The sequence below is a fragment of the Nomascus leucogenys genome, chromosome 22a (assembly GCF_006542625.1).
Source record: "Nomascus leucogenys isolate Asia chromosome 22a, Asia_NLE_v1, whole genome shotgun sequence".
In the NCBI taxonomy this organism is placed as follows: Eukaryota; Metazoa; Chordata; class Mammalia; order Primates; family Hylobatidae; genus Nomascus; species Nomascus leucogenys.
The window spans coordinates 457863-478170 of NC_044402.1; the positions used below are offsets into that span (position 1 = coordinate 457863).

Below are 20308 nucleotides of genomic sequence, written 5' to 3' on the forward strand. Positions count from 1 at the left end.
GGAGGAGACCCCTTACCCACATCATCCCCGCAGCCGACCCGGGCGGGTCTTCTAGCACACAAACCCCCCACCGCCGCCCAGGTTTTAGGGAAGGGCACCCACCCACCACTCTCCTCAAGACACAGTTTCCACTGCAGGCTCCCAAGGGAGGGGGGTCCAGCTGAGCCCTCCAGCACCCCCACACCCCCGCCCCGCCAAGCTGAAAGCAGGAATTTCCCATGCAACCCTGGGAGCCCGCAGCAAGGGTGGAGACGGGCACTCCGGGAATTCTCAGTTCTCTTGAAACAACCCCTCAACACACACAAGGAAGCCTTGGCCTGGAAGGAGTGGATGAGAAGGGGAACCATCCCAGCCTCTCCTGTGAGCAGGGGTCTGGAACCTGCCTGATCCTCCCCTCTGCCTGGGGTTGGGGAGTGGCCGTCCCTTCTGCAACGTCAGGCCCGGGGGGTTTTGGCCAAATTCCAGGTGGGAGGAGAGGCTGTGGCCGCACTGGGTACCTGGCTGGAGGGCAGCTGTGGTATGGCTGGACCCCAGAGCCAGTCCAGGCCCCGCCAGGACATGGATGGCTGCTCTCGGGACAATGGGCTCAGCATCCAGGCTCAGCTCCGTCAGAGCCCATGGGCTGGAGGGTGGCCAGGCAGGGGGCTGTGCCAACAGCTAGGAACAGGGAAGAGGCATAAAGCCCCGGCCACCCTGTAGCATTGGGGACAGGGGCCTGGAGGTGGCCAGGTCTGAGTGCCCCTCACTGCAGGAAGGGCCAAGGCAACTTGGGTGTGGTGCCAGGGGCAGAGGAACATAAACCAAGGTGGGGAGTCCAGATGGCGCCAGGACAGGGCTCAGCCACTGGGGAAGGTCTCCACGTTTCTGCTCTGTGCTGCCAGAATGGAACAGTGCGCCCTCTAGTGGGCACCCGAGGAGTGGCGCATAGGAAAGGCGGGGCGCGGGGGAGGGGAGAGCTCCTTGGACCCGCCAGGGCTCCTGGCTGAAAGGGCAGAGCCTGGACCATGAAGATGCCAGGGGCGAGTCGGTCATCACTAAAACCTTCACCAGAACACCTGGGCAGGGATTCTGTCCCTGGGCCACACCCCAGGCCGAGGCAGGCCTGTCCACAAAAGCCTGTCCATCACCCTATGGACAAAAGCTGGAAACAGCCACACTGATTCCCTCCAGTCCTTGCTCTGACCACAGCCCCCAAACCCTCCTGCGCTTCTCAGTCCAGTCCTGGTCTGCCAGAGACCTCTGCCCCACCCACCCAGCCTTCACCAGCTTCCCCATTCTCTGCCCAGGACCCCTCCTCTGTTCCCCGGCCCCCTTCCCTCCTCTTCTGCTCTCAGGGCTGACCCCTCCTGCGCTTCCCAGGGTCCACAGACCCAGGCAGCTCTGGGTTCTCAGGCCTGCTGTTGGTATTTTCAGGGTTCCAGGTTCAACTTTCCTCCAAGGCTCTGTCCTCCATGGACCCCACCCTCACCTGATCCTGGCCAGGACCCCTGGCCCCGGAATGCCTCCCACCTTCCTTACCTCCCCACAGCCTGGCGTTCTTACTGCCTCCCCATCTGGGTGGGCACCACCACCCTAACCAGGGACCACGCCCCCCTGCCCCCATCCCTCCCTCCTCCTCAGAAACATCCCAGGGCCACACCTCCCACCATCACCCTCAGGAGGAGAGCCCACCCCCACTAGCAGCCAGGCCCAGGAGCGTTGGCTGGGAGCATGCATGGACCGGAGAAAGGGACCCTGGTCTGTGATTTGCATCCATCCCACAAGCAGAGACAATCCTGCAATCCTCAAACCTTTTATTGACAGCACAAGGCTCAGCAGCAGGTGAGCCACGTGAGGGCGGCGAGCGCTTGCGAGGCAGTGTGGGCACCAGGCAGGGGATCCCGGAGGGAAGCCCTCTGCCAGGGACATGGTGAGGGCGTGGCCATCACTCACGAAGGGAGCATAAATAACACTGGCAGGTGGGTGGGCAGCAGGAGAGGGAGAGCGGACAGCGCCACAGGGACACACGCAGGGCCGGCGGGAAAATGCTGGGACAGGGTCACACGGGGATTCGGACGCGCAGACACAGAAGGGGTCATGGGACGCCCAGAGGACGCCAGAGGGGGCAGACACACCAGAGACTCAGGGATGGGCATGGCACTCTGCCCGTGGCCGCCCCTCCTCCAATACTCGCCCTGGGCTTGCAGGCAGGACTGCGCAGCTGAGCACTCTCCCAGCAGAGCCAGGCAGGGGGGCTCCTGCAGGGTCTGGGGCGCAGGTGAGCCCCATCATGAGAGCCACTGTGGCCTAGGGCTGGACCTTGCCTTCGGGGTCCCGGTCATAGATGTAGCTGCCCACCGCGCCGGTGTTCACTCCTGTGGAGAGAGGCCGCTGGGCTGGGTCGGGGGAACAGCGGAGAGGGGGGGAGGGCAGGGAAGACATCGTGGACCACCCTGGCTACACTCACCCTTGGGTCCGAAGAGAATTCCATAGCAGGGCTTGTGGCAGTAGGGCTGGCCATCGTGCTGGGGCAGAAGGTGGGTGCTGAGAGAGGGGTCCACAGACTCCCCCGACCCATCACCTAGAGGCTTCCAGAATGTGCAGGCCTGCTGGCCGTGGGGGAGAGGGCAGCGCAGCTCCCAGAAGCACCACCCGCCATCCCCTCCAGGCGCGCCTCTCACCCTCATCCCCCCGCGCCGCCCGGCCCCCAAGCCCCGTCGCGCTCCCCTCACCTCCGCGTGCCCGCCGGGGGTCAGTGTCTTCCCGCAGCGCTCGCAGCGCAGGCAGGGCCGGTGCCAATCCTTGCCCAGAGACGTCACCTTCTCAGCTGGAAAGGGGGAGGGGTGAGGCCGAGCCCCGGGGCAGGGGCGGGGGCGGGGGGCGGCGGGGGTCCGGGCGCGCACTCACCGAAGTACACCTTCTTGCTGCAGCGCGGGCACGTGTTGGGCTCCCCGGTGAAAGTAGTGACACTGGAGGCTGTGGGGCGCACGAGTCAGGGCGGGGCGGGGCCGGGGGCGCCCACAACCCCCAGCCCCAGCCCGCGCCCAGCCCACCTCTGCTGGGCCCCTTCGGGGGGCCGCTCGCCTTCCGCTCCTCTGCTCGGGCCGCGGGGACCTCGATGGGGCCGGTGACCTGCGGCCCCTCCGCCAGGGGCTTCTCGTAGATGTAGGAGCCCGCGCCCCCGATGTTCACGCCTGCGGGTGGGGGTACGTGGGATGGGGGGGCCGTGGCCACACGGCGTCTCAGAAAATGGCCCGCTGGGGGCTGGGGGCACTAGGCTTTCCAGGGTGGCGGGGAGTCTGGGCCGGGGTCCACGGCGGCCGGGACCCCCAGCCCTCCCCAGCGCCAGCGCCAGGCCCCTCCCAGCAGGTCCCAGGGCAGGCCAAGGACAGCCGGGGCTCACCTTTGGGTCCGAACAGGGTGGCGTAGCACGGCTTGTGGCAGAACGGCTTCCCGTCGTGCTGCGCAGAGAGGCGCGGGTCAGGCCCCTGCCTGAGGGTGGCGGGAGTCGCGACCCCCACCCCCGCCCACGACGCACAGTGGGGCTCACCTCGGCGTGGCCCCCGGGCGTCAGCGTCTTGCTGCAGCGCTCGCACTTGAGGCAGAACTTGTGCCAGTCCTTACCCAGGGAGCTCACCTTCTCGGCTGAGCGGGAGGAGCGGGAGGGGCGGGAGGGGGGTCAGGGCCAGGGCGCGCCCCGCACCCCCTCCGTCCCCACCTGGCAGCCACCACCCCGACGCGCTCCGGAGGTCCCGACTTTCAGGAGGTCTCCGTCAGGCGCCTTCCTTCCACCTGGCAGGCCCCGCACCTCCTTCTGAGACGCGTATTAGCCCGTTGCCCCCAGGCCCTGTTCTCCCTCTGGGTCTCAGCGCCCCCAGCCCTGGAACCCCGCTAGAGCCGCCGTTGAGAAGGCGCCCGGGGTCCTGTTAGTCCCTGCAGTGAAGGGGCCTGTGCTTGAGCCTGCCCTCGCTCAAACACCTGCCTCCCCGACAGCCGCCTCACACCTGCCTCCTCCTACACACCTGCCTCCCTCACACGCCTGCCTCCCACGCACCTGCCTCACACACACCTGCCTCTCCCCACACACCTGCCTCCTGCATACTCTCCTCCTCCACATCCGCCTCCCCACACACCCCCTCCCCCACACACCCGCCTGCCCCCTACACCCATCTCCTCCACACACACACACGCTTCCCTCTACACACCTGCCTCATCCACACTCACCTGCTTCCCCCCACACACCCACCTCCCACACACACACACACCCGCTTCCCCCCCACACCCAACTCCTGCACACACACCCACTTCCCCCAACACTCGCTTCCCCCCCCACAGCCCGCCCTCCTCCATACACACCCGCCTCCCCTAAACACCTGCTTCCCCCACACCCGCCTCCTCCACACACACTTGCTTCCCCCCACACACCCACCTCCTCCACACACCCGCCTCCCCCACACACCCGCTTCCCCCCACACCCGCTTCCCCCCACACCCGCTTCCCCCCACACACTCGCTTCCCCCCACACACCCGCCTCCTCCAGACACACCACCTCCCCCCATACACCCGCCTCCCCCATACACCCGCCTCTCCCACACACCCACTTGCCCCCACACTCGCCTCCCCAACACACCCACCTCCTCCACACACACTCGCTTCCCTCACATACCAGCCTCCTCCACACACACCCGCTTCCCCCACACACCTGCTTCCCCCACACACCCGCTTCCCCCACACCTGCCTCCCCCCACATACCGACTTCCCCCCCACCCGCTTCCCCGACACCTGCTTCCCCCCACACACCTGCTTCCCCCCACACACCTGCCTCCTCCACACACCCGCTTCCTCCACACACACCCGCCTCCCCCACACACACCCGCCTTCCCCACACACCCGCTTCCCTCATACACCCGCCTCCACAAACACTTGCCTCCCCCACCCACCTGCCTCCTCCACACACATTCAGGTCCCCCCACACACCTGCCTCCCCCGCACACCCGCTTCCCCCCGACACACCTGCCTCCCCCCACACATATGCCTCTCCTCCACCTGTCATTCCCTCGAACACTTCTCTTACACTCACACACCTGCCTCTCCAGTGCACCTGCTTCCTCCACACATGTGCTCTCCCTCTCACACCTGCCTCGCACTGACACACCCCTGATCCCCACCAATTGGGCCCTGATGGGGCTGGCAGTGCCCCGCTGCTGAGTCAAAGGTGCGGCCCCAGAGCCTCTAGCTCCCTCGTGGGAAGGCTGGGCCCCGTCCCCATGGGTCCTCCAGGTGGGACCCTCATCGGTCTGTGGATTCCTTGTCCTAAACCCTGAGCTCTTCCCCCACCCTAATGCCCCTGGCATGGAAGATCTGAGGCCAGCTGCTGAGGGTCGGGGACCCTCCACCACTGCCTCCCACCCCCACACTGGGGCTACCGGGCTGCTTCCCAGTGGACGGAAGCAGAGGCCTCCCTAGGGAGCCAGGCAGGAAGAGGTGGGGAGGGGCAGGAAGGGCCCAGCAGAGCCGGAATTCTGAAGGGAAGGGGACAAACTGCAGGCCCTGGGGGGAGGGAGCATGCAGGCTGGGCCCACCCTGCCTGGCAGAATCTGGCCAAGCCCCTCAGGCGGTCGAGGACCAGTGGCTCTCCCAGCTCCCTTTCTCAGCAAGTGGCCCAGCACCCTTTGTCTGGCAGATATTGGGGAGGGGCACCTGGCTAGGGCGAAGCCCACTCTGAGAGGCCCAAGGGTGCTGCTCCTGGCAGTGAGATGGGATCCCCCAGGTGGCCTACTAGGTAGAGGGCTGTGAATACTGGCTCTCCATGGCCCTGGTACAACCCTCTGGGCATGGCCAGGGCCAGCCTCCAGGACACCAGCCCAACCACAAGGCTGCACCAGCTTAGAGCCCTCTCACCAGAACCACTCCACTCAAGGAAGCTGGGACACACCAGGGCAGGCAGGGGCTGGCTGCACGGTGGGCAGGCGTGTCCCAGCAGCAGCAAGGAAGTCTCAATGGCTATCGGCCGTGGCAGCTGCAGCCCAGGGCTGCCAGCACTCCGCTCTGGCCAGCTCTGGGACGTGGGCCAAGTGGGGGTAGGGAACTGGCCCTCAGACCCGCTGGGTGGGTCAATGGCCACACATTACGGGTCCGAGCTGGGAACACAGAATTGATTGGGTCTAATGGCTCAGAAGAAAACCAGCTGCCCACCCTGGCTGCATGGGCTCTGGGGCGGCCTCCTCAACGTGCTCCGACATCCCAGCCTGGGTTCTACTCAGGTATGAGCTGTGGGGCCGCCCCTCGCCCTCACAGTGCCTCCCAGGCAGGACAGAAGCCAGCTGGGTCTGAAGCGCCTTTGTCTTCCGCGGAGAGCCTGGGCCGGCCGGGCAGGCAGGCCTTTCCGGGCTGTCCACAGGACTGTTGGCCAAGACCCTGGAGAGCCCCGAGCTGGCCTGGCCCGGCCTGGGGCAAAGTCATGGGCAGTTGGACTGCAGGAGGGCCCTGGGGACCGTCTCCCACCCTAAGCCTTGCAGAGACAGCCCTCGCTGGGACAGAGACTGAGGGCTGAGCGGGCTCCAGGCGAGGCAGCCGGAAGCCCCTCGGCTCCCAGCCACGCCAGAAGCACTCCAGGCCAAATCCGGTCCCTCCCCTCTGGGAACGGCAAAATACAACCTCCCCTCAACCCCCTCCAGCCTGTGAGCCGGGGAAGCCCAGTGGCAGCCTTGCCAGCAGCCTGGCAGCTTTCTGGGTATGGGGCGACCAGGGCAGGGGTCCTATTGGTCCCGGCCCTCCTCTCTGCTTCACTAAGTCTGCCCCGCCCGTGCAGCAGCTGGTGGGTAGGTGGGCAAGGACCTTACCACCCTGGAGAAAGCTGGGCAGGGAATCAGCCAGGAGAAAGGGGGTAGGAAGGGCGCACCCAGGCCCAGAGAGTGAGTAAGCCCAGACGGGGGAGCGTGCCTGCCGGAGGGGCTAGACCGAGGGCCGCCTTGCGAGACATCCCTCCTCCCGCCACCACCTGCATCCCGTCCAGGGCTGTTCTGACCTTGAGGAGGCAGGGATCCTGGACACCTGGGCTGCTTGAGCACAAGGTCCCTCTCAGGTTCGCGGGAACTCGCGTGTCACACCCGCCCCCACCCTACCCCCGTATGAAACTCCTAGGGGAACTGGCGCCAAGGGAATGCGTTGGGACAAGCAGGAGGCAGAGGCCAAGGTCGCCCCCGCTTGGACTGAATCCCGACAGAGTCCAAACCTGGCCCAGCCCAGCTCAGCGGAGCCCGGAGTGGGAGCTGGGGGTCACTGTTCCCGGCCACGTGTTCCCGGAGCAGCGGGTGTAGGGGGTCCAGGAGAAAGGGCCCAGGCCCACGGGGGCGCACGGGACGCACCCAGGGCGTACAGCCACCGCCCTGCCCCGCCCCGCCCCGCCCCGCCCGGGCGCCGCCCGGGATGCGTCCGCGGATCCCCGAGCGCTCCCCCAAAACACTGGCCTCATCCCGGGGTACCACAAGCCCCGCCCGGGTAGTCCCTGCCCCGCCCCCACAAGCCGCTTCGGGGTTCGGGCGTCACCGCCCCCGCTTTCGCGCAGCCCCACCCTTTGGCTTTAGCCGCTTGGGCAGCGCGGCCAGCCAGGCTCCGGGACACGCATCTTCGGTCCGGGGCCGGGGCCGGGCGCACCCCGAGTTACGCCGCGGCTCTGCGGCGCGGCACTGGCCGCGAAGGGCGGCGGGATGCCCCGAGCGGGCCGGGAGCGGGCACGCACTCACCGAAGTACACGGTCTTGTCGCACTTGGGGCATTTGGAGGCCATGGTCGGTGCGCCCTGTCGGCCCGCGCCCTCCGCCCGTTCTCCTCCGGGCCGCCGCCGCCCGCGCCCAGCCCCGCCTGCCCGGCTGTCCGCGCGCCCATTGGCTCCGCGGCCGGGGCGGGGCCTCGATAACCCGTCCCCTGGGCTGGGGGCCGCCTGGGGGCGCCGCGGGGGCGGGGCGCACCTGCCGGGGGTGGCGGGTGCGGGGCAGCCGGGCCAGGCCTGGCGCCCCCGGGCCCCTCGCGCCGGAGGTGGCGTCTACAGGGGCCCGCCCGGGCGACCGCGGCGCCGCCCGCGCCCCGGCTGTTTCCATGGCGACGTCGGGGCCGCCTGGCTGGGTCGTCCCCGGAGCCGCGGGCGGGGTGCGGCGAGCCTGGACCTCGGCTCGCGGGGAGCCCTAGTGAGTTGGGCCTGGGGGTCCACCACGCCCGGCCCTGGGCGCCCAGGCTGCGCTCCGCCGCGGGAAGGGGTCGCAGGCTCCGGGAGAACCCCACCCCCACCCCGCCGCGCGCGGCGCCTGCCCCGCTTCCCTTTGTTGCTCGGTTTCCATAGCAACAGCCGCGCCGCGGGAGCGGAGTCAGATTCCCGGCGGGCACAGCCCCCAGCCCTGTCCGGGTCTCCGTGTCCCGCTCCGCCCCCGCCCGCGCCCCGCCCCAACACTGTCTGTGGTGCTGAAGGCTCCTTGGGTGGAGGGCAGGGCTCAGGAAGGAAGGCGCCGCCACCTCCAAAAACAGCGCGAGAAGCTGCTGGTAGGGGGTGTGGGGAGGTCTGCGTCTGCCTCCGAGGCCGGGAAGGGGCGGCGGGCACCAGCGCCGAGGGATCCGCGCTAAAGGCGTCCACCCCAAGCACTTTCATCCAGGGGGCGGCCGGGGAGGCGGTGAGGAGTTAGGAAGGGAAGGAGGGGAAGGAGTGGGCGTGCCCTCTGTGCCCCGGGCTGGGGCTGACACTCCAGTCCCTTCTCCCGCACCGCCCAGGACCAGCTGCGGGCCTTGGGGCCCAGGGCCTGACCTCGAGGGGTCAGGCGGGAGATTGAGGGGTCATGCCAGTCACCCCACCCCCACACCCCCACTCTGGCCTCCTCCCAACCAGGGCGTGCCTGACCACTCCTCACCACACTGCCTGCGCCCTAGAGCCCCGGAGAGCCTGGCCCCAGGTGGGGAACCTCCGCACCCACAGGCTTCCTGGTACTGTCCCCATGGGCCCTTCTCTGAGTCTTCTGGCCCCAGCTGAGCGTCAGACCTGGGAGACAGGCAGATCCCAGAAGTCCAGTGATCAGGCCCCATGGGGGCAGCTGACTCTGGACACCCTTCCCCCAGTGTCTCAGAGGCTGTGGGCTGGACACGGAGACCTGCCTGTTTCCTCTGCCTGGTGCACCAGGCATGTTTGTGAGCCAACCAGTGGCCCTCGGTGCTCCTGGCTTTCATGGTGGCCCTGGCCCGGCTCCCTGTGGCAGCACCCTCCTCCCTTACACACACACCCTGCAGCCACTGCCATTTCCATGGTGACAGCAGGCCAGAAACATGCCCCCGCCCCCACGCCTGACTGACCAGCCTGACCAGCTCCTCCTCTGCACTTGGGGCCTGTGCCAGCCAAGGCAGAAGATGGCGAGGAGGATTCACTCAGTACCTTTTCTGGGCAGCCCTTCCTCCCTGGCAGGCCCAGGAGTCCCTAGGGGTCCCTCACAGCAGGGCTTTGCCCAGGCTGGATTCATGGGCCCACTGCCAAACCCTCTCCAGCTCTCTGCCCTGTTCTGCCCAGCTTGGGAGCCTGTGGCTAAGCCATTACCCTCCCTGACTTTGCCCCACCTCTGCTACCTGTGGGGCTTGCTCTGGAGGACGGGGCTGGCTGAACACAGGGCTCTTCTGGAGGGAGACCACCTGCCCCAAGGTCCCCAGCCTTGCCAGAAGAGTGGATGGGGATGGAGGCAGGCCCCTCCCAGGGTGGCAGCAAAGGAATGGCATTCGGCACTGGCCAGGTGCCCTGGAGACACACGGAGGGTGGGGTGGGACAAGGAGTGTGCCAGCTGCTGCACTGCCCTCACCCTAGCCGCAGTCCCTGGGCAGCGGCCAGAAGCTCCCTGATGCGATGGGGCTGTTCTGGGCCTGGCAGGCAGGGGTCAGGATCAATGGGTGCAGAGCAGTGGCCTTGGTCTCCACCTCTGAGGCTGTGGTGGGTCACAGGCAGGGGCAGTGACAGAGTGGGATGGGCCCGAGTGGAGAGGGGGGCACAGGACACGGCGGGTGTGAAGGGAGCTGGCAGGGCTGATGGCTGGGCGTGGGGCTGGGTCACGCCCCTGGGCCGCAGTGGTCTGGTGCCTTCCGCCATCCTGTGACACTGGCAGATGGCAGGCCCCCGCCACTCAGCTCCACTGCAGGGAAGCCAGGCTGGGCTGAGTGGTGGACAGAGGACCCTAGCAGGGTGGAGCGGAGCTGGCAGGACAGGTCTCCAGGCATGACAGCATGATGGCCTTGCCACCCTGAGATGCCCCTGGCCCTGGGGAGCCGAGGCCCCTGTGGGGTTGCTGGTGCAGGAAGCAAGCTGCTGTCTCATCAGCAGGGAAGGGCCTAACGAGGACACAGCAAAGCTGGGAGACCCCTTCATGGCCTGGGCACCAAGGCCAATGCTCCCCCCAGCCGGTGCCCACTCATTTGTAAGCCCAGGTTTAGACCCCCAAGCAGCCCAGGCCCCACCCAGCACCGGTGGCCAGAGCTTGGCCCTGTGAGGGCACTGCAGCCTGGGTGTCTGGCCGGGGAGGGTGTCTGGGGTGGGAAAGGGCCCCACATCTCCTCAGGGCCTCCCTGCCCTTGGGACAGAGCCCAGAACCTAGGACACCTCACAGCCCATGTGTTGATTCTAGAAAAGGACAGGCCCTGCGGGGTGGAAGAGCTGCTGAGGCCAGAACCTCACAGGCAGCACTGGGAGGCAGGCCCCAGGCCTGGGGAAGGGAGGCAAGGGAGCTGGGGTCTTCACTGAGCCCCTGCTCCCTTTCTCCAGACCCCCAGGGTTGGAAAAGGCCTCAGAGGGAGCTGTGTCCTTCATGAGGTCAGGGGCCTGATTTCCCAGCCCTCTGATGACGCACTACAGACAAGTCCTCAGGCTGTGGGGTCACTTGGATGCAGGCTGCAGATTAGAGTTGGCTGGTGGGGGCTGGGCGGGGGGGCGCCAGCAGCCCAGGGAGGGTGGGTGGGCCGTGCACTGCAGCCGAGTCCCTGACACCTAGTCCTGTCACTGCTGGGCCCCAGCACAGGCTCCCATGGAGGCCAGGACGCCCCCTTATCTTTGTCTCCTGGGAGACAGCAGAAGTGGTTTCTATTTTAATTCCGTGGCTGAGATTTCCACATGACAGGGTGCCTGGGTGGGCTGGGGGAGCAAAGGCACAGCTCTGGGGAGAGACAGAGGAGCTACTCTCCCTGAGAGAGGCCTGGGCAGACCCCTCCTGGCCGGCTGAGGTAGCACGGCCAGGAGGGTGGTCTGGAGCCAGGCTATCCACCAGACCCCTCCTTCTGGTGGCCCGGCCTGTACCTGTCCCTGGGCCTGCAAGTCCTGTCCCCGGCCGGAGGATGGGCCAAGCAGGATTTCTGAGAATGTGCTTGCTGCAATCTAAGCAGATTCTCACTATGGAGAGTGCACACCTGCTTGGGGGCCACAGCTCTGGGCAGAAACCCTCAGGCGGCTGGGGCCAGGCTCTACATGGCCAGGAGGTTGGGCCCCTGGCTGGAGCACTCCAAGGCTTCGCTGGCCCAGCTGTGCTGGCTGCCCTGGTGGGAAGCCACAGGGTCTTCGGTAGGGCCAGCTCTGCCTGACGGGAGGCAGTCCTGGGCCCACCACTGCCGCGGACACAGACGCACAGACGGTTTCAGCACAGCTCCGCTGGGGAAGGGGGCTGGGCCCTGCAACCGCTTGCTGCCCCCTGTGGAGGGCACAGGGCACCGCGCCAGGCCCCTGCAGGGGAAGGTCTGTGGGCAGGTGGGAAAGCAACAGAGCCCAGAGGCTGGGGTGGCTCTCCAGGGGCCTCCGGCTCCAGGGCAGAGCCACAGCCTAGGGCCGCCCGATGGGGGTGGGGGGCCCAGGGCCTGAGTCAGGGAGAGGGACTGGGAACAAAAGACACAGGGAAGGACCGGTTGGTTTTTTCCTTTTTATAAGATTTTTTTTCTTTGTTTTTGTTTAATATGAAAATTACTTGAAAAGACAAGGGGCCGACCCCGCCAGGCCGCGGCCGCACGATCCGAACATTCCGGGTGTAAGTTACAGAGCTCAAGTTCATCTACAAAAAAAGTAATAAAAATAAAATTTAAAATGGCACCTTCAACAGAACACAACAAAACCTTAGGGCCCGGCCTCCGGGCAAAAGGCCCCGCAGCACAGGGGCATGGGGTGGCCCCTCATCTCCGCTCCAGCCAAAAAGTAAACACAAAGCTAAAAACGACAACTCCTCAGCATTCTCGGAATAAGTTAGCCGCGCTTCTTCCTCTCCTCCCCCAGTGTCCGCCAAGGAGCGCGTTTCTCTGCAGGTGAGGGCGGGAGGTGGGGCACTACCAAACTGAGGGGCGGGCGGCGGGCTGGCTGGGAAGGGGCCGTGTGGGCGGGCGAGGGGCGGGGGCGGCCGCAGGTGGGGGCAGCCCCTAATCCTCGATGACGATGGGCTCGTCGTTGACGGGCGCAGGCGGCGGTGGCCGCAGCGGCAGGGCCTGGCTCTGGCGCAGGGCGATGGGCTTGTAGGGCCGGCGGGCAGCACGCTTGGTTTCCGAAGATGAGAGCAGCTTGCGGATCTTCCTGTGGGCAGAGGTGGTGGTGAGGGCCGGGACGCTGTGCGGAGCCCTCCCGCCTGCCCTGGGAAGGCCCCACCTGGTCTCCTCTGTGGCCATGTAGAACACGTCATCCGGGGCGTCGATCCAGTTCATCCGCCGCCGCTTGACTGGGGGCAGGGAGCCCCCCCGGATCAGGCGCACTTTGGTGGGGTAGGACTTCCCGTTGAGCAGGAGGTTCCGGCTTGGTCCCTGCAGAGGGGGGTGCTTCCTGGGCAGCCAGCCAAGGGCCAGCTCCACCTCAACCTGCAGGGCTCCCGCTAGAGGGGCCACGAGCCAAGGTGCTGCGCCTGGCCAACCCCCCACCACCCCAGTGGGCTACATGGACCCCCAGCCTGGCCAAGGGCAGCCCTGAAGGCTGGTCGGCCCCACACCGCTGGGCCTGGCACAGGGGCCATGGCCCCCACATGCAGCCCCTCTGGTCTTGCCAGGCCTCCTGGAAGTTTCCACGTGGCACCTGGCAGGGCTGGCCAGGCCTCTTCCCAACACCCCAGAGAGCTCATGGGTGAGTGTACCGTACCCCATCATGGGCTGTTCCTCTTACCATGTGCCTGGTCTGTCCGTGGTTTGCCAGACCTGATGAGAAATGGAGGAGAGAGATGAGGCCCCGAGAAGAGTGCGTCCTGCACTCCCACCACCCACCGTGGGCTCAGCCACCTTGGGATAATGGGCCAGGGCCACCCGCCAACCAAGCCATAACCCACACCCAGGATGGGCCTGGGGGACGTGGGGCCTCGCCTCCCCGGGTCCTGAGCCGCCTGGTGGCCCCACAGCTCTCTGGCCAGCAAGAGACACATTGGCTTGGGCTCCAGGCAGGAGGCCAGGAACCTCGGACCTGACAGCCACCTCCCTGCACAGGGGCTGGGGCTGTCCACCCACTTGCCTGCCGTGCCGAGACAAGCGAAGCCTTGCAAGGCTGTCAGTCCAGAAGTGGCACAAGCCCCTCTGCAGGGCAGCCACGCCGTGGCCGGCACTGCCCCACCAGGAGGCCAAGCTACTTCCTAAGGCTCTGAGAGAGCTGCCAGCCCCGGCCAGAAATAGGTCACCACCCACTGCCCCGGCTGGGCCCCAGCCACCCTGGCATGTGCTTGGGGATGGGGTGCCAGAGGCCTCTGACTTCCCACAGTGCAGGGTGAGGAGCCCAAGGGGCATTGCGGGAGTTGGGCCAAGAAGCGGGGTCCATGCTCCTGGTCACCCCCAGCTGGGCCCAGGACTGCCGCTGCTCTCCCCCACTGCCCTCCCCCACTGCCCTGCCTGTGAGTGTGGGTGTGTGCATGTGGGAGCTGGTCCCAGGATGGCTCGGCTCCCAGCAGGACCAGCTCAGAGAGGACAGAACGTCATATTCAACTCAGTCAGGTGCCAGGGCCCAGGGGCATCGGAGCAACCTGCCAGCTCCAAAAATGCTGCTTAGCAGAGGCCCGTCTCTTAAGGAACACAAGCGGCCTGGCCAGCCCCTCCCTACCTGCAGCTGCCTCCTAACTTGGGGCACTACCCTGGGGGCCAACTGGGGCTCTGGAGCCCTGGGTCAGCCTTTCTCTACCAGTGTGCTTAGCTCTGCCGGGCAGGGTCAGTGGGGGCCCAGGTGCCTGATCTGCAGCGCTCCCGAACAGGAACAGCCATACCTCAGGGCACCTGCCACAAGCCAAGGCCCACCGCCCAGGGCTGGCCAATAGCACAAAAACTACTTACCCAGGTAAGTGCCTACCAGAGCGGTGGACAGCAGAGGGAAGAAAACACACGCTTTAGGTTAGTGGGCCACACGCACCCGTCTGCAGGCCCCGCAGGTGGGGACAGCGCAACAGGCTGCACGGGCAAATGGCCCGGCCCTCGCTCAAGCTCAGCTCACGCCTACCCAGGCTGGACAGAAACCCCATCTCGTGTGTGCCAATGCCCCCAGGAGCCGTCTTCACCCAGCCGGCCCCTCTCCAGCGCCCAGGTCCTGGCCACTACACGTCAGGACAGGCGCTTCCTCTGTGGCTGACCCCTCTGAGCCCAGGGCCCCGCCCAGCCAGGCGGCAAGTGGTGGTACTCCCTCACAAGCACTGCACAGCTGGGACTGAAGTGTGAGGTGTGGAAAATTCAATGGGAATAAATAAGCTTTTGTGTAACTTGCTGGTTAACTGCTTTTTACAAAACAAAACAAAAAGCTCGAAGATGGCCAGGCGCGGTGGCTCACACTTGTAATCCTAGCACTTTGGGAGGCCGAGGTGGGCGGATCATGAGGTCAGGAGATCGAGACCACGATGAAACCCCGTCTCTACTAAAAATACAAAAAATTAGCCGGGCGTGGTGGCGGGCGCCTGTAGTCCCAGCTACTCGGAGAGGCTGAGGCAGGAGAATGGCGTGAACCCGGGAGGCGGAGCTTGCAGTGAGCCGAGATGGTGCCACTGCACTCCAGCCTGGGAGACAGAGCAAGACTCTGTCTCAAAAAAACAAACAAACAAACAAACAAAAAAGCTCGAAGATGCCTGCTGACAAGGACTCCCTCCTCTTTCTACCAGCTCTCATGGGGCCGTTCCTGGGACGCCCCGCCATTAGGAACAGACGAGTAAAGCCAGCCCAGAGTGGGCTGGCCCTGGGCCCAGGACTAGGCAATGGGAGCAGCCCCAGCACCAGATGGCTGGGAGGGTGCCCCAGGAAAGGAGGGTGGGGGCTGGGGCCGAGACAGAGACACCACCAAGGGCTGTCGGGAGGAAGCTGCACGGACAGGCCAGGGGTGTGTGGTCCAGACAGGTGGAGATGGGGGAGCCCGGCACCCGATCTCAGGCCCACCCTGCGCTGCAGCCGGCGCGCTGACCCCACGGGACGTGCCTACCAGGACACCCAGCAGCCTCGAGAGAATGCCCCGAGGGGACAGGGCTGGCTGGGCTGGGCGGCCACTGCCCATATCCACCTCTAGGTCCCCAAACCGGCCCTGCTGCCCTGGCCAGCACCCTCAGTGAAAGCCGCCTGGGGAAGGGGCTCCAGGCACATCCACACTGGCAGGCCCAGCACTTGCACACCCGGAGGCCCAGGCCTGGGTGCACACCCGGGCCCCACACACCTGGCCTCCTCATGCTGGGCTTGGTCCTATCTGCTCTTCCCCAAGGGGCCTGGGGTCCCGCAGCCCCTGCTCCAAGCAACCGGCACAGAGCACCTGAGCCAATCCTCCGACAGAAGGCGCCAATGTGCACAAGCTCAGTCGCCCACGGCCCGCGCAGACACCCCGACCACCCCTCCCCACTGTCCCGCCTGGCAGGCGCACGAAAGGATTGCAGGCACAGCACGGGCGGCCCCATGAGCTGAGGCTGGCAGCATGCGGGCAGTCACAGCGCGATGGCAGACAGCGCAGGCAGGGGCGCCAGGGCCACACGTGCCAGGACAGTCCACTGACAGGGCGCGGGGCCAGGGGGCCGAGGGCCAGATGCCTGGGCTCGGGGGGTCTTCACCGAGGGACCAGTGATGTCAGGGGGAACGTGGGGGACTGGGCTGTGGCCTGGCTCACGTGGACTGCCCCAAGCACGGGCCCTGGGCCGCCCGCCGCGGGGACACACTCAGCAGCACAGCACAGGCATCACGGGCGGGGCCGGCGCAGCGCCCGCCCGCGACCCCAGGCCTTACCCCTACTGGGCATCAAGAGGCGCTTCTTCATGTTGCCTGGCAGCGCCGGGGTGGGAGAGAGGGAGAGAAGACAGCGTCAGCACGCACCGCGAGTGCCCGGGCGGGGACGGGCCGGACTCATCAGGCGGGGAGGGCCACACTCACCGGGCGGGGCACGGACTCACTGGGCGAGGGGGCCACTCACCGTCCACCCCGTTGTGCTGCTCGTAGCTGCGCTTGCCCAGGATGGTGGGGGAGCCGTTGTTGATGACGGGGGCCGCCTTGGCGGGCGTCAGGCTGCTGAGCACGCTGGACACGCTTTTCACGGGGTCAGGCTTGGGGGGGCGGGGGTGGGTCTCTGCCGGGAGTGACACAGGCAGAACGAGTCGCCTCTGCCCAGCAGGGGAGGGGCAGGCGGGCCCAGGCTCCAGCCCTCATGGTTCCAGGGTACCACCAGGAACTAAGCCCCACGAGGCCCCCAGCCCCAAGGCCCCATCCTGACTGGGCTGGAAGTGGGGAGGCCACCACAGAACCAGGAGCCCAGGAGCAACGAGTGCCCTCGGTAAGGCGTGTGCTCAGGCCAGTCCCGCACCCCAGGCCAGTCCTGCACCCCAGGCCAGTCCCGCACCCCAGGCCAGTCCTGCACCCCAGTGCACCCCAGAGAGCAGGGAGACCACCTGGCAGGGGCCAGGCCCCTGAGCCCCTGGGCAACAGGATCCATACACAGGCCCGTGAGCACAGCACACCTATTAAACAGCCCCCATGTCCAGGCCCCTGGAGCTGCCAGTAGAGGGCTGGCTGCTGGTCAGTGAACCAACCATCCAGCCAGCCTGGCCAGGGACACAGCTGCCGAGGACCAGCCCTGACACCAGCCACCTCTTCCCACAGGACAGGGGCCACGACCCCAAACAGGGAGCAATGCCAAAGCCACTTGAATCTCAAAGCACACTTGGCTCATGGCTCTGGAATGTCCTTCTCAGGACAGTCACCCTGTGTCTGGAGGGCAGATGGACAAGCCCACTCGAGCCCAGCAAATGGGGGAGGCCCCCCCTCCACCGCCGCCACAAATGTCTGGCCCAGCCAGCAAGCTGCTTCTGGCTGGGCCAGGGTAGCCGGCTGAGGTTCTCGGGTGTCCTCAGACGCTCAAAGGCAAGGGAACCCCCGCCTGAGGCTGCTTGCCAGGTGTGCACCTCCCTCTGCCGAGGGCCTACAGAGGCCTGAGTGCTGCCCCTGTGGAGTGGGTGTAGCTCAGGAAGTATACTCCCTGCAGGCAGCAGGTGCGACCCTGTCTTAGTGGTATTACAGGCAGGGGTGTGCACCGCCTAAACTCCAGACCCTCAGGCCCCAGGGACGATCAGAACACAGGGAACAGGGTAGCGAGACTGGCAGGGAAGCCCCCTGGGTGTGCCTTGAGGAGGCTGGCCCCGTAGAAGACAGGGCTGCCGCCACTCCGCACTGGGCCCCATCACGACCCCAGGAGCAGGGAACAGCCTGGGTCCTAGTGGGTCTGCCTGAGCCTGGCACGGTGCAGAGTACCCCAAAAGGACAGTTCCAGGCCCTGGGGGGCTGTCCAGGAGCTCCCAGCTAGAGAAGGCTGGGAGCGCCAGTGCATGAGCTTGGGTCAGAAGCCGCCTGCAGGCAGCATTAGGAGCCCCCATCGCGCCTGGCTGCTCACCAAGATACCGAAGCACGGCTTCTAGCGGCTTGCGCACCGCCTGCTTCAGCACCAGTGGGCTCTGGGAGGCTTCGGGCAGCCGCGCCGTGCCTGCGGGGTACCACACAGTGTGAGGGGTGGGGCATCCCCAGGGGAGCATGGGACCCTGCCTGCGCCTTGACCTGGGAGCCCTCACTGGGCTCGGCCATGTCAGCACCAAGGAGGACGTGGGGCTCCCTGAGATCAGAACTCCCAGTGGGGCTACAGGCTGGGCCCCAAGGTTGCTGTTCCCTCCCCACCACCTGCAGGAACAGAGTAAAGCGGGGCGTTGGAAGGACTCACACTCGGCCTTGATGGCCGCGCTGTTGATGGGCAGGTAGGGGTGCCGTGCAGCGTGCCACGGGCGCAGGATCTCACGGCACAGGCGCCGGGCGATCCGCGTCAGCTTCGTCGTGTGCAGATAGAAAGCCTGCCTGGTCTTCATGGCAAACTTGGGGCTCCCGCTGCTCCGGGCTGGGAGGCCGTGGGGACTCTGCGGAAGGGGGCGCAACCGCCCCGACACAGCGCCATGACCGGGGGCTGAGGACCCGCGCGGCCGACACGCTCACGGCGGGCAGGGCGGGCGTCCCCCCCCCTTACCATGTTACTGCGGTTTGGTCCTGGCCTCTCTCCATCTAACCGGGTTGGCATTTTCAAGCCACCATATTTCTTCCAATATGTCCAACAAGATGCGCAGAGACGACACTGCATGTTAGGGGGACCCCAAGAATACCACTGGTAAGACTGTGTGGCTACGGACAACAAAGTTGGAAATAGACGGATTCTTAAGCAGAACCAGCGATGTCAGAGTATTCCCCGCCACCCCCACGCCGGCCGCCCCCACCCGCCGGGCACGCCCGCACGTTCCCCAAGGCTCTCCCAACCACAGCCCTGGGATGCAGCCCCCCATCATCAGTGGGCCCCTCGCAGGCTGGGCCATGCTGGAGCCCTCAGGGCCAACGCAGGCACCGCGGCCCACAGGCGGGCGTGCAGTGCGCCCCCGGCCATCCAGGGCACTTACTGTAACAGCTCTCGCAGGCCCGGCCAGCCCCAGGGCTCTGGCCCGGCGCTCCTGTGCCGTTCACCACACCGGCCTTGACATTGTTGACGCTGATTTGGTTCGGGTTTGGCTTGTTACTTAAAGAGGGAAAGGAGAGAAGAGAGGAGTTGCAGGAGCATGAACCTCGGGGGCCCATCTGCCCGGCACGCACCGTGGCTGACCACCCCTCGTCCAGGAGCACGTCCTCGCACCCCTCGGCCTCGGCAGGGATCCTCCTTTCTCCCTTTCAGTTCCTGGGAGCCCCTGCTGAGGTCTGAGCCATTCTCCAGGCCCCCATGCTTCCCCTAGCATGGAGCCCAGCTCAGGGACTGAACCCTGGCAGTGTGGGCTGGAATCCCAATGCCCCCTTACTGACCAGGAGGCCAGGATGACAGAGACATGGCCATTGTGTCTGCAGCCAGAGCCCCCCAGCCTTGCGCCACCCTCCCGGGGGCTGCCCCAACTTTCCCAGCCTCTGAGCTTGAGTTTCCTTGGGACCCGCCTGGCCCCCGCACCCTATGCTGGCCCCACCCTCCCTGGCCCCCAGGGCTACGAGGACAACGGCTGTGAGGGCACACTTACTAGTTGGGAATATAAACTTGCTTTAACTTGCTCTCAGCTTCAGCTGCTTTCAAGCGTTTCTTAAAACAAAAGAGAAGATCAGAGGTCAGCGGGGAGGCCCAGGTTGGGGCTGCAGTGCAGAAGGCTGGAGGCTACAGAGAGGAGAGCGCCATAGAAAGGAGAGCGCCATGGAGAGGAGAGCCGGGCCAGGGACGCAGGAGCCTTCCTTCCCCTCCTGCTGTAGCGGTGCACGCCCACCTGCTAGGAGAGGATGGGGCGCAGGACGCGGAGGCGGCACACCCCGGGCACTGAGTGGCGGGCGGGCTCACCTGCTGCACATATCTGTCGGTGGTCTTCCACATGTAGTAGTACTCAATGATGCTGGTCAGCGACTTCCACGGGAGCTGGGTGGGAGGAGGCGTGTCACACAAGCAGGAAGGGGCAGGAGGCAGGCACGCCACGCAGGCAGGGGCAGGGGCAGGGGCAGGGCTGCGGCCAGAAGGCCACAGAGGGGGCGGGAGGCCGGAGGGTGAGGTGTGCTTGGTGCATGGAGGCCAGGCCCCTGCTGGTAGGCAGATGCGGAGGGCAGCTGATGAAGCAGGTCCCCCCGCCAGGTGCCAAAACACAGTGACGCCAGGGGAAGAGGAGCTGGCACAGGGTCAAGGTCGAGATCTTGCCGAGGTGGCACTGACAACCCAGCCTCCATCTCAGCCTTTTTGTTTGTTTTTGAGACGGAGTCTCGCTCTGTCACCCAGAGTGGAGTGCAGCAGTGCAATCTCGGCTCACTGCAACCTCTGCCTCCCCGGTTCAAGCAATTCTCCTGCCTCTGTCTCCTGAGTAGCTGGGACTACAGGTACCTCTCACCGC

The 20308-nt window shown here is 66.2% G+C and overlaps 2 protein-coding genes across 12 annotated transcripts in view; both read right to left on the reverse strand.

The window, feature by feature from the left end:
• Positions 1 to 1776: 1776 nt before the first annotated feature.
• Positions 1777 to 9678, reverse strand: CRIP2 (cysteine rich protein 2). Of its 3 annotated transcripts, none has more exons than XM_030804288.1 (8): positions 9117 to 9678; positions 3530 to 3624; positions 3383 to 3440; positions 3033 to 3173; positions 2887 to 2955; positions 2712 to 2806; positions 2447 to 2504; positions 1777 to 2354 (listed from the first exon to the last, which is right to left on the reverse strand). In XM_030804288.1, exons 1-8 carry the CDS (start codon positions 9262 to 9264, stop codon positions 2287 to 2289), a joined length of 732 nt encoding a protein of 243 aa, XP_030660148.1. In that variant the 5' UTR covers positions 9265 to 9678; the 3' UTR covers positions 1777 to 2286. The 3 variants fall into 3 exon arrangements, with proteins under 3 accessions (XP_030660148.1, XP_030660149.1, XP_030660147.1); XM_030804289.1 differs by lacking the exon at positions 9117 to 9678 and adding an exon at positions 7725 to 8042; XM_030804287.1 differs by lacking the exon at positions 9117 to 9678 and adding an exon at positions 7725 to 8052 and having other exon boundaries at positions 2447 to 2806.
• Positions 9679 to 11885: 2207 nt separating this feature from the next.
• MTA1 (metastasis associated 1) overlaps positions 11886 to 20308 on the reverse strand; it is a 52360-nt gene continuing 43937 nt past the window's right edge. For 4 of the 9 annotated variants that reach the window (XM_030804293.1, XM_030804295.1, XM_030804292.1 and 1 more), the window contains 12 exons: positions 19771 to 19845; positions 19463 to 19521; positions 18863 to 18978; positions 18442 to 18593; positions 18145 to 18334; positions 17824 to 17913; positions 16354 to 16506; positions 16170 to 16205; positions 14259 to 14270; positions 13114 to 13145; positions 12610 to 12761; positions 11890 to 12537 (listed from right to left, as the gene is read on the reverse strand). In XM_030804293.1, the coding sequence (XP_030660153.1) occupies positions 12387 to 12537; positions 12610 to 12761; positions 13114 to 13145; positions 14259 to 14270; positions 16170 to 16205; positions 16354 to 16506; positions 17824 to 17913; positions 18145 to 18334; positions 18442 to 18593; positions 18863 to 18978; positions 19463 to 19521; positions 19771 to 19845 (1218 nt within the window). In that variant the 3' untranslated portion in view covers positions 11890 to 12386. Of the gene's footprint in view, positions 12538 to 12609; positions 12762 to 13113; positions 13146 to 14258; positions 14271 to 16169; positions 16206 to 16353; positions 16507 to 17823; positions 17914 to 18144; positions 18335 to 18441; positions 18594 to 18862; positions 18979 to 19462; positions 19522 to 19770; positions 19846 to 20308 lie in introns of all 9 variants that reach the window. The other 5 variants (XM_030804291.1, XM_030804294.1, XM_030804290.1 and 2 more) reach the window with 4 other exon arrangements.